Source organism: Poeciliopsis prolifica, unplaced genomic scaffold (assembly GCF_027474105.1).
Source record: "Poeciliopsis prolifica strain line A6 unplaced genomic scaffold, Auburn_PproV2 SCAFFOLD004, whole genome shotgun sequence".
NCBI classification, from domain to species: domain Eukaryota; kingdom Metazoa; phylum Chordata; class Actinopteri; order Cyprinodontiformes; family Poeciliidae; genus Poeciliopsis; species Poeciliopsis prolifica.
The window spans coordinates 3,300,808-3,313,041 of NW_026562379.1; the positions used below are offsets into that span (position 1 = coordinate 3,300,808).

The 12,234-nt window shown below is 39.3% G+C and overlaps 1 protein-coding gene across 1 annotated transcript; it reads left to right on the top strand.

Moving 5' to 3' along the window:
* The first annotated feature begins 213 nt into the window (after window positions 1-213).
* Window positions 214-6,032, top strand: zgc:114130 (uncharacterized protein LOC570332 homolog). The gene is made up of 2 exons (XM_055027760.1): window positions 214-379; window positions 3,240-6,032. Exons 1-2 carry the CDS (start codon window positions 326-328, stop codon window positions 4,476-4,478), a joined length of 1,293 nt encoding a protein of 430 aa, XP_054883735.1. The 5' UTR covers window positions 214-325; the 3' UTR covers window positions 4,479-6,032.
* The last annotated feature ends 6,202 nt before the right edge of the window (window positions 6,033-12,234 follow it).

Below are 12,234 nucleotides of genomic sequence, written 5' to 3' on the forward strand. Positions count from 1 at the left end.
GGAAGAACTGCTAACATGATAGTCAATGACACTCAAGAAAGAGTAATGCTTAATACAGTCTCCTTCATAAGAACCACATCGCTCTGAAAAAAAACATAAATACACATTTTTGTTCAAGGGGTTTTGCTTCTCCGATTTGGTGTCCTGCATGCGCTCAGACTCCAGTGGGAGGAGCCAAACGGCGCTGTTAGGTTTTAAATCCACACGTGGTCTCCGTCCCAGGGCTTGTTTAGCAGCAACTGCTGAAAACTTCTGACGAAACTCATGCCAACGCACTGCACACGTCCGCCGCAGCAGGGGTAAACTGGACCACACAGAGGCGAGGATGCCATCTCACCCTCTCAACCAGTTTTCCGAACTGGAAGACATAATGAGCAAGGTAAAACGAAGCAAGGGGGCGGAAACGCGCAAAAGAAAAGTTGAGCGGAGGACAAGTTGGTTAGCTAAAACTCTGCAGGGTGCTAACATTAGCTTTTTTTAGCTGCTCCACGAACTCTACAAATAGTTTACTCGCTTGGGGCTTTGGGTTTTCTTTCCTTGCGTTGCAAAAAGGTCGCTTTCGGGGTCCACGGCCGGTTTCAGTCCTGTTGCTGTTGGTTGTTTTGTCTGCTAAGTCGAAGCTAGGCAGTCGGAGCGTTGTGGCGCCTGTTCAGCAACCTCTTCATAACAGCGGCCTATCGGCAAACTGAGCGACATTCTTCCAACTTTTCATGCTTAATATAGCGCTCAATCTATTCCCCGCCTTTTCAGACTGAATTTGAAGCTAAGAGGCCGATTTAAAGAAGTAACTGCCAGCAAGTTTATTCAAAACAGCGAAGTCAAACTGAGTTGTAACTTAGGATTTTTCCTCTTCGTATTGAGCTGCAGTCACTGTGCGCCTGTTCATATTTCTGCTTTGCTTATGTTGCTTGTATTGTAGCTCGTTTTAGCTTCAAACCCAAGTTTCTCTGTTTCTTTAAGCTTATGTCCAGAGCAGCAGCACATACCTCTGGTGATAAAACTACTCTGAAAATGTTTGTTTTTCCTTTGGCTTTACAAACCATCCATTGCATTCTGCTTAGGCTTGTATTAACAATGTTTGTTGATTATTAAGAAAACAACTTTGTTCTCCTGTGTGCATTTCTTTTAGCTGAGGTGACTAAGATCAGCTTTTCTAATCTTTTATTGATTCTGATTTAAACAACATATTTTTTAAAAATTCTGATTTGTTTTTTAACCATGCAGTCGCTGGTCAGGATGAAGCACCCACAAATCATCCAGTTCCAGATATAAGCTAATTTTTGGTGCATCTCTGCTAAATGCACCATGTAAAACAATAATATCTCTTTCTTTCTCAATTTCTGACCCCCTTCTGCACTGAAGGGGCAGTTATTAGGGTTAAATTTATAACAACTGGCACTAATAAACTGGTGAAGTTTTGGCTTCAACTCTGACCTGAGCTAGAGGAAAGAACTGTTTTCATCAAGAGCTGGAGGGAGGCTCATGGAGTAAAGCAACCAATCAAAGTGTTTTGATCGCCATGTTTGAAATTCTATCTAAGCACAGCCTCAGTTAAGACAGAATGCAGTAAAAACACTAAACCTAACAAGGGGGAAAATTTGGATCATCTCAGGCGCAGCGTCAGCCCTCTGGTCCTGCAGGCGGTCAATTTAATTTTAAAATTGCATCGAGCTGCACTTGGAGTGATTTTTCTCCAGGAAGACCGTTTGTAACTCCGTTCTTAATAAGAAGGGATCTATCTGCGGGAATGTGGATGTGTACGAATCCTCTCTCTCTCTCTGCACTGCGGTTGTTCATAAAAATAGACAAAACACAAATGTACTGTCGTGGATACAGAGTGACTGCTTTGTTGAGGGAAACCTTAATGGACATTCAGAATCAAACCTTTTTAGTTCGCACCCATGTCCTGTTTACAGATGTTCTCCACCAAACTTGCTCTGAGGCCTGTTCGCTGTAGTTTATTGATTGCAAAGTTTCTGGGAATTTAACACTAGTTGTTAATTCAACTGCACAGGGATAGGTGCCTTGCTGCGAGAAGCTGTTGGACAGTTGGCTGTCCAGATGTGAATTTCCTACATCTGCACAGCTGCAGCAACACTTCACTGCTCACTGCCTTACCTTCTTTGCCAAGTAAACCAAGACAGGCTACTGGTTAATATTTAAAAAGTGCTTTAAAACACTTTAAATGGTGTTATTCAGCAAGTTGCTATAATGACTAGCTGCCATGGAGCAGTACCTAAATAACTTTAATAAAAAAAATTCAAAAGGTTTGCAAATATTTACGTTATAGAAATATTCATATAAATCAACGTAAAACATTAATCTACAGCAATGAACTGGTTTCTGAATAAAAGTGTTTATCTTCTAAATGTCAAATGACAACAGTAACATTTTCACTAAGTTTTTAATGTCGAACTAAAAGGTGCATATTGAAAAAAAATCTCTGGTTTTAGGATTTAATTTTTTTTTTAATTACACTTTGATACAGCTCAAATATTTACCCATACACATCTTGCCAATTTTGGCTTGCAGTTAATAATAAAAAGTCAAAATTTGGCAAAATTAGAAAATGCATTGCATTTATAATAGAGATTTTATTATAGAAGTTTGAGTCTAAACAAACTACGAAACGCATTAAAAGGTATTTGCCATGCATCCTGCCTATTGAGTGCTTGATGCAAAAGTTGAGTGGAAGGAAAACGTGTGTTTATCAACAGGCTGGATGCCTGTACATAATTAACCAAATATAACATTTTATCTATGTCTTGATAAGCTAATGCACACAACGGTCAGCCATTCATGCTCTTCATTTTGATTAGTAGATGTACTCAGCTGGTTAGATCAAATGCATGTTAAGAAAATACAGTGACATATCTGCTGTTGATGTAGAAAGAAAAACCTCCAGGTTTCTATCCTTTTGACCTGCTGATTCTTGTTAAAATTGGAAATGTACCATCTCTGATCTGTGGCTGAGTGAATTGTGCACATCAAGGATGCTTTTTTGTTGAAACACAGCAACAGATTGAAACCCTATGTAATGATTTCCAAAAGGTCTGCTTCTTTTGTGTGAAATCATTTTGGGTAAAAGTAAACAAAAACTAAATTGATTTGCAGCCCAGACCATTCAGACTGCCTCAAATCAGAAAGCGAAACAGGGTCAAAGAAATACTAATGTTGTGGTTAAACATTTTAACACGTTCTTTTCCTCTTTTTTTATTAATTTTTTTTATTTTTTACAGCATTTTCTCAGTCTTGACCTTGGAGAGCAGAACAGACCGCCTCCCTCTGTGAACCTGGCCATGACTTCTCCGGGTTACGCCAGTGATCTGTGCAAAAGCTCCTCGTTCTCTCTGTCCAGCCTCCCTGCTGATTCGTCAGACGGCCTGTTTCTGGCCTCCAGCCAATGGGGGCAGCCGTCAGAAAGCCCGTCATCCTCCCAGCTTGCTGCTAATTCCAACCAGTGGGGAAAGTTTGGTTTTCTCTCCCAACGTTCTGTGAGCCTGGTGGAGACGAGGAGCATGCCGGCAGCAAGCCTGGACTGGCCCAGCGCTGAACTGAAGACGTCCCAAAGCGACATGAGCCCCACTGCCATACAAGCCGCCGCTGCCTCTTCGTCACCCAGCTCCTCATCACGCTACAAAACCGAACTTTGCAGATCTTTCACAGAGAACGGCCTGTGCAAGTACGGTGGGAAGTGCCAGTTCGCCCACGGCCCGGAAGAGCTACGTGATCTAAACAGACATCCTAAATACAAGACGGAGCCTTGTCGCACCTTTCACACCATCGGCTTCTGCCCGTACGGGATCCGCTGTCACTTTATCCACAACAGCGAGGAAGAGAAAAAAACCGCCTTTTCTCGCTCGTCCTCGTCATTCTCCTCCACCCTTAATGTTTCTCACCAGCCAGCAGGTTCCTCCTCTTCTTCGTCCTTGCGCTCTCACAGGCCGCCTCTGATTAGGCACAGCTTTAGCTTTGCTGGCTTTCCTTCCGCTCCTCAGCATGTCCTCCAGTCAGTCTTAACTAGCCACACCCCCGCCCCCTCCACCACCGCCGCCTCGTTTACATGCGGCTCATCAGGCTCTCCCGCTTCCTGTGCCGATATCACCGACCTCCTCTCCAGCGCCTTCCTGGAGATGGACTCTGCCTTCGAGGTGTCTGGCGTTCAGCAGTGCCAGCCCTCAGCGGGCCACGTTGCCCAAACCGACCTGCGCTCCCACTTCCTGCCTTCCCCCGACTCGGGCTACTCCCCCAGTGGACTGTCGCCCACCAGCTCACCCTCCCTCCAACAAAGCCCCAGCAGTACCGACCATCTCCTGGGGTCGCTTGATGCCCGCTCTCTGTCTTATACTTCCCTGTCAGATCAGGATCAGGATGGCGGCAGCTCCACCAGCTCCCTCAGTAGCTCAGAGTCATGCGGGGGGAGCAACGACGGCAACGGGAAGCGCTTGGCGGTGTTCAGCCAGCTCTCTGTCCCATAAGATTGCTGCTGCCTTCTGCCTAAAAGCAGCAGAGGTTTTGAAATGAAATGTTCTCACCTTTAACCTCAGTATATTTTCGCCTGACTGACACATAAGACGTTCTTTACAAACGGCGTGGCATTACAGAAGACGAGGACTTGATGGCAGACTCAAAACACTTTATAGAGATTTCCCTGTGTAGATGTATGTGGCTAAATTATTACCCCAACACGCACAAGCCACACTGATGCTTAAACTAAAGAATACATATCACCGTAGTAGTTTTACTTCAACAAATGGGCTTTTATTCTTTACCTAAATAGTTTATATGTGCCATGAAGACAAACAGCCAAAAGAAATCCAAATCAGTGTGATATGATTGATTTGCTCAACCGCACTATCATTCACTTGTTGAAATGTTTCATGAATGGTTTGCAGTATGTGAAGCCAAAGAGGACATGTTTTTGCAGCTCAGACTTCCTAATTACGGTCAAACAAACGGTGACCAATGTTCAGGAGTTTGCTCCAATAACTGTAAACAGTGTTGTTTATAAGCTTGTGAAATAGTTTTTTTTTTTTGTAAATGTGCAGTCTGAGGTTATGTTTAGATTACTGGCCTTAAACCTGTAAGTCAGAGGGTTGTCTGTTTTTTTTTTTTGTTTCTTTTTCTTTTTGTTTTGTTTTTTATTTTTTACGATGTGCCTGTAATGTTTTTATCGGGTCCCGTTACGTTGTTGAACAAAGATTCTGATTTGTTTGGAGAGATGGAAATAGGTTGAGTCTCAACCTTTTTTCTTGGAAGCATTAATTCAGACTATCTTGGTATGCGTTGCCAGCTTGTGGGCGCCACTTGCATGCCTAACCAGCACGTCTAAGCTACAGTTTGAAGCATAAACGAAATGCCAGCTATTGGCATTTGGCTTTAGCAAATGTTTTAGGTGCTAATGTTGTTTTGAATTGAACTTTGACACAGACTTTGCTATTAGTGAGTCTTTGTTTTTGTTGGGTTTTTTTTGTTTTTCTTTTTGTCTTTCTTGCTCTCATCCATGGGTGCACCATTACATCTTCATCAAATGTTTTAGTGATTCTCATCTTGTTGCATCTCTCCATCATTCAGTGTTAATCCTTGCTGTTACGGCTTCATACTGTTCTTATAAGATCCACTTGAAATGTGTCCGTTGCCTTATTGAATTAGATCCGGCATACTGTAGACGTTTAGAGTACGTATGCTTAGTGTTCTAGAAACATTACTCGGCTGTTTTTTTTTGTTTGTTTGTTTTGTTTTGTTTTTTTTTTTTGCTTTTTTTTTTTTTTTTTCGTGTGTGCGTGTGTTTACAGTAGTTAGTTAGACGAACAGGCGTCGTGATGTTCCTGGTCTATTTAAGAATCGCCTTTTTCGTCGACAAGTTTGAGACCTGTTTAGAGATAAAGGTGAACATCTTTAGTAAATTAATTTCTTTAATTTATTTTAACGTATTTATAGAGGACTTCTCAGTTAATGCTTGTATCGAGTTTAATATATTTGGGTTTCTTCTGCCTTTTTCTACTGAAAATAAAGTTTTTCTTTTTTAAAAAATGTTTCTTTGTTTCTCACTTAACAGATATGCTAATGAGGCAGAACCTATGATTTCCCTTTGCTCCATCTTTTTGCATAATCTACATGTGTTGACTTTGTTGCAGGCTGCATGCATCTGCAGACTGCATGCGGCCATTGACAGGTTTTTAGGTGCAACAGGAAGGAAAGAAGGAAGCAGGAAATGACTTGACTGTCATATCTGTTTTCAGTATTGACTGCAGTTCTCCAGTGACCATGAATGGTTTAAGTTAAAATATAGAGATTAAGAGTAGAACGAAAATTTGTATTGTCTTGAATTTTATATTTAGTTGACTAACTTTTTTTTTTTTTGCTCTCATCCTTATTGGTCACAATATAAAGTTATCTGTGAGCATCCAGTGCAAAAGGACTATTGAACATTTCATTCTTAAATTTAAAGAGAAAAATATTTTAATACATGGCTTAAATGTTGAGACATATTTTTACTTTTTTATACCATTACTTGAACTTTTAAAGGTGAGATATTCACATTCTTTTTCTTGCAAAAGTGCATGTATGATGTAAGAAGTGCACAAGTTGAACAAGGATGGCTGATGAAAAGGATAACCATGATGGTTTTAAATCTTGTCATTTTAAAACAACAACCAAATACTTTGAATCCACTGTGTTTACAAGTTCTTTACTACTGAGCTTCTATAGTCTGCTCACAAAGGATTATTTATGGGTGAGCAGGAAGGAAAATGGTACATGGTGTCCCCCAATATAAATAACAGCATTATATTAATTTGCATTCACAATATGTGGAAAGTTTTTTTGCTGCAGTTTTTCTTTTAGCAAAAAAAATAAAAAAAAGCTTTGTCTTTGGTAGCACCACAAAATTTGAAAGTATTTTTTGTCAGGGATCTCTGCATCTTCCCCAGTATTCAATTTTTTGATGCATCCAGTAGGTTTTCTTTGAGGCTAACAGTGTAACTTTACTGCCTCTGCTAAAGAAGAGCAGAGAGAGCATGCTGTTGCCCACACCTTCTTTCATATTGGGGATGATGTTTGTTTTACACCTCATCATATGTTGTATATCAACAAAAAAAATTAAGTTCTTGTCATTTTTAGCTGATCATCTTCCACAGGCTTCCTGCATTCCTTTTCTTGCAAAATCAAATGTGTTATCTCGTGGGTTTCTTTCAGCATTGGCTCTCTTTATTCTTTCTGTACAATTCGAAATCAAACAGCCAAAAAAGATAAAATGTGAAAGTGAAACAAAAAAAACAAAAAAAAAAAAAACACCAAGGGGTTTATTGTGAAATTCACCTCAGTGAACTCAAAAACTACAACTTGAAATATTCAAATTGGCGAAAAAAATTTCATGGAAAAAAATAAACTAATGAACGAAAGAAGAATATTGCAAAGATTGGTAAACTGTTACTCATACTATACAACATAGCTGAATGCTACAATATAAATTATATAAAGCACAGCCTATCAGAATGAGAAAGGAAATATTGCACATTGTTCACATGATACTGCTATTGCACTCGTTTTGTTATACTGCACAAGTATAAACTTGTAATAAAGCAGTGAGTAACGAAACGAACAAGATCGTAACAGTAAGTTTGAGTCATTTATACCCATTTGTTCAAATATGAAACATGTATAAAGAATGTACAGAAATTTAACAGCTTGGTTTTGTGATGGCCTGGGATGGGGGAACAAGTTAAACCTGGTTGTTCTGAACTGCTGTAACGTTTTCCACAGGATAGACATTAAAACAAACCATATGCAGTGCGAGTGAAATCTTTTATGATCTTGGTAGATCTGTTCTGGCAACAGGGAGTTCTTGAACAGATGGAGGTTAAGCCCAGATGATTTTATGTATGTAGTGGAACTGCCACTGAACTGAGACGCTGCAGTTCAGTGTAGAAAGTTCAGCAGATGGACAGGTTTCTCTTTTAAGCCTTTAGAGTTGACATACAATTCAATTATAAAAATATGTTTTCTATGTGGAAATAAAATGAAAATGATTTTTTCCAACGTATATGGTTTTTCTATTAAAACACCAAGAAAACCAGAAAATGAGACCTCCGATACTGCATCCAGTTGAGAGATAAGAACTGGATGTACAGTTTAGATTTACATAGATTAAGAGAAACAGATTAAACTTTTTGTAGATTCCAAATAAGCATTAGTTTAGTGATGATAGCTGAGAAAAATTTTACAACCAAAACAAATTGCTATCATCAGCAAGAAGTACAAAAACCAATGCATTGGATCAGACCAGGGATGTCAAACTCAGTTTCGTTTTGGGTCGTATCAAAACTGAATGTTCTTAAAGGGCCAGTTCTGCCAGAATATATTACAAAACCAATTAAACTGTTGTCAATAAATAGGATTTTATGATTGTTTTTGATGCTCTTGGTAATGAAAACACAGATTTTATGGTGTTAATTTAGAAATATTTGTAAGAAATTATGATATCAGCACTAACATATGAATGCGTATGTTGAAAGTGACTTTTTATTACTGGTTATATAAATTACTATAACTTGATACCATATAAGGCTGAGACAACAGTCAGTTAAACCCAACGGTTCTTACCTATTTTGAGAAAAAAGTGCGATAAAATGTGGGGATCTGTTGATTTTGTGTGAATTTTTAGTATTTGTGAAAAACTGGAGGGACTTATTGATGTAATTTGAAGTCTGGAGGGCCACATAAAAAGCTACGGTGGTTCAGATCTGGCCACCGGGCCTTGAGTTTGACAGGGGGGATTAGACAAATCAGTTTTATATTCAAGAAATAAGTGTTCCCAAAATGGATCTTTGTTGGATCCCAGGACTTATAAGAAATTGTTGATCAGGATAATTGCCAGAATATTCTTCTGCAGGAACATTTTTCCTGCAGAAGGTGAGAGTTTTGGTAAAATTTTGTCATTTACCATAATGAATGCCTTTTTCTTCCCCACAATGAACTAGAGCTCAATTTGCAGATTGTATGATTAATGGCTGTCAAATCAACAATTTTACAGGCAATCAACAAGGATTTTTGCTGCTTTTCTAGACTTTCCAGGCCTCTAGGCTGTTCTTTGGTTAATACATTCTTTATCCTACCGATTAGCTTAGTTGTGCCATACTTTCATTTTCCAATGACTGCACTGTGCTTTTAGCCCAGGGACACAGTTTTACAACCTGCTTTTAACTTCTCCACAACTTTCACCACCTCTCTGCCCTGTTCCTTGATCTTCATGATGTCCTTTGGTCATTAATATTCTCCTGAAGTCTTCACACAGCAGCTGCTTATACTGAAGATTCATTACACACAGGCGGACTACATATTGATTACTTAACTTCTGAATGCAATAGTTTTAAATAGGAACATCAGATTAAAGAGTAGATAGAGAGGATGAAGTAGATATAAAACAGATGAAGGCCTTTTGGATTTTTACTTGTAAACACTTTGGAAAGCCATGTGATGCCGCCGTTCTTACACAATTATGCATTTGTCTCTGATGGTTTCTAACATAATATCCAAAAATAACCCAATATAACAGTTTGTCATTTTACCATGACAAAATACAGAGAAGCTCAGGATGTGTATGATATTTATTCTGATATTATTTCCACTTATACTCCTTTTTACTTTCTTCCAGCTCAGCTGTGTGAGGTGTGACCTAGTTTAGTCTTCTCTAGTCTAATGACCAAAACATGATTGAAGATTGTTTAATTTTCAGTTTTCAAGGTTTCTTGGTTAAAACATGGCAGAATTAGCCATGTTTGGCATAATATGTATAAAATATATTGGTGCCTATCATTAAGGGAATGGTTTTCTTAAGAATCCTCATTATTGACTCATAAGAAGTCTTTATTTTGCACACACTCAAGCTCTATTATCTAGACTCTGCAACAGCAGATGGGTTGGCCTTCCTGGGAGTGATTGGTTAGCTGTGCAGGGTTTAGAGGCATGTGTGTGCTTGTATGGGTATGTGGCATTGTTTCCTAGAGACATTATCCCACACTCCTGCGCTGCGGGACAGAGGAAAGGCAGGCAGATGGCTGCATTCAGGTCCACCACAGGTCAACATATGGGCCATAGAGACAAAGTTTGTGTTTGTGTGTCTTTGAGCCTGAGCATCCCGCCATGCATGAGTGGAAAAAGTTGAATGAAATAAGAAAGGGAAAAAAAGGTGAGGGTGGGGGAAGATGAAAACTGGTGAGAAAAGAGTTGTGGGAGAGTTTGAGAGGAAGAAACTTTGTGTCTTCCCATGAGATAATGCAAATTAAGCCCAACAATATGGGTGTACGAGGACCTGTTAGTGCTACCATGCATTTTATTAGCTCTGACCGGGGCTCATTTTCATTTCCCGAACTCAAACAGTTACCAGAGAGATTTTCTTTAGTGTTGTTTCAGCTAATCCCAACTAATATGATTAAAAGCAAATCATATATGAAAAAAAGCAAACAAAAAACAAGGTGTACAAAAGCACGATAATCGGTTGTTATCCCATTACCATCTTGCTGACATTAAGAATTTTGCAGTTCAGTGATTTCAATGTTCCAGGACTTTGTTTTAGCTAAAAATTGTAAAAATAAATAAATAAATAATAAAAAAAACTGGAGTAATCTGGTTGCATAAAATACCCGCCCTTAAGGTAATGCTTAGCATTCACACTTCTGTGGTAGAAAGTGTAAATGCTTCTGCAGGGATGATGCATCATCCCTGCTTGGCTCTGACATCAGCTTTCTAACAGTCACCTGAACGATTAGTTTTTTTTTTTTTGTCCCTCAAAGCTTATTTGTGTCTAGAGCTGGTAATTATTTCATACTTTGACAGAACCCCAGTCCCTCCTGAAGAAAAGAAATCATGATATCGTCACCAACATGGCTCACTGTGGGTAGAGTGTGTTTTTGGCAATGTTCACAATTGTGTGTTTTTGACAGTCGATGGTGGTGACACTAGTAGCAGTTTACCCTAATTGGAGTGATAACCAAAATTTCCACAAGGTTTTGGGAGACTTTAGCAAGATCTGGATGTTTTGTTTGAAATGCAAGACTATACTCTTTGGCCCAGATATATGGGGAATATTGGAGTTTGTGTATTTATTTTGTATCACTGTTAATTGATGGCAGGTGTTAACTATAAAAGTCTGATTGCTGAACATGATTTAAATAGTTTAGCAAAGTAGTAGTTTCAGGGGGCAATCACTTATGCAACCAGGACTTTTCTGTGTGTCCCACCTTTTCCTGCTTCTTGAGAAGTGAAGGACTCAGAGAAGCAGTCACAATTGATCAAACAAGAGATTTAAGGAACTTCAAGAGAGTCTATGAAGAGAAACCTCTACTCAAACCTCTACTCAATTTAAAGGGTTCAATAAGATTTGAACTAAAGATTTGTTACCCATAATACAGTCAAGAAAACCCTAATCTTTTAAGGGGAGGTATGTGCTCCTTGTTGTCAGAAATAAACAGGTGATGAGAAATTGTTCAGTCTGGACAGCATATTTCTGCTGAACGTTTCTGAGTGCAGCCCTTGAGACTCCTATGTTCAGGCCCCCTCTGTTCAGGCTCCTTTCTGAGTCTATTGGGCGACACAAGGGAGGGGAGCAAAGACGTGTAGGAAAAGGAGACAAAATGTCCCTGCTGAGCCGTAACTATTGTCCCTCAGTTTTATTAGAAGAATCACTCTTCATATAACCCTACTTCTCAGCAGAGGAATTTGTTTGCAGGTGAAAGGAAACACTGCCTGAAGACCACTATTACACTTTTGTCATCTTTTTCTGTTTCCTTCTCCTAACTCTCTGCTTCCAAGAACCTCCAATGAAAGTCTCTTTTCTTCCTTTCTTCTCCCTACAGCCTCTTTCCAGGCTCTCCATTTTCTCCATCTATTTTTCTTTTTTGCCCACTCTCCTAATCTCCTCCTCCACCAACTTTCTAAAACTCTACCCCCTCTCATTCCTCTCATTCTCTAATCCCTCCTCCTGATTATTTTCCTCCTCTCAAGAGAGGATTTGGGTTGTTTAATGGATTGCAACGAACAGAAAAAGACTGAGCTTAGCTGTATGGGAATACAGACAACTGAGATTCCTAGTCTGTTTTTCCTCCTCCTCTGTTTTTCTATGGTTGAGTAAAAGTTTCATAAGGGTTACACTGTGAAGATTTACAAGTGAAAAACAACTATTTATGGTATATTCAGCAATTTTCTTTAATTTCTCTTGAAAGCTTTAGATGGCTC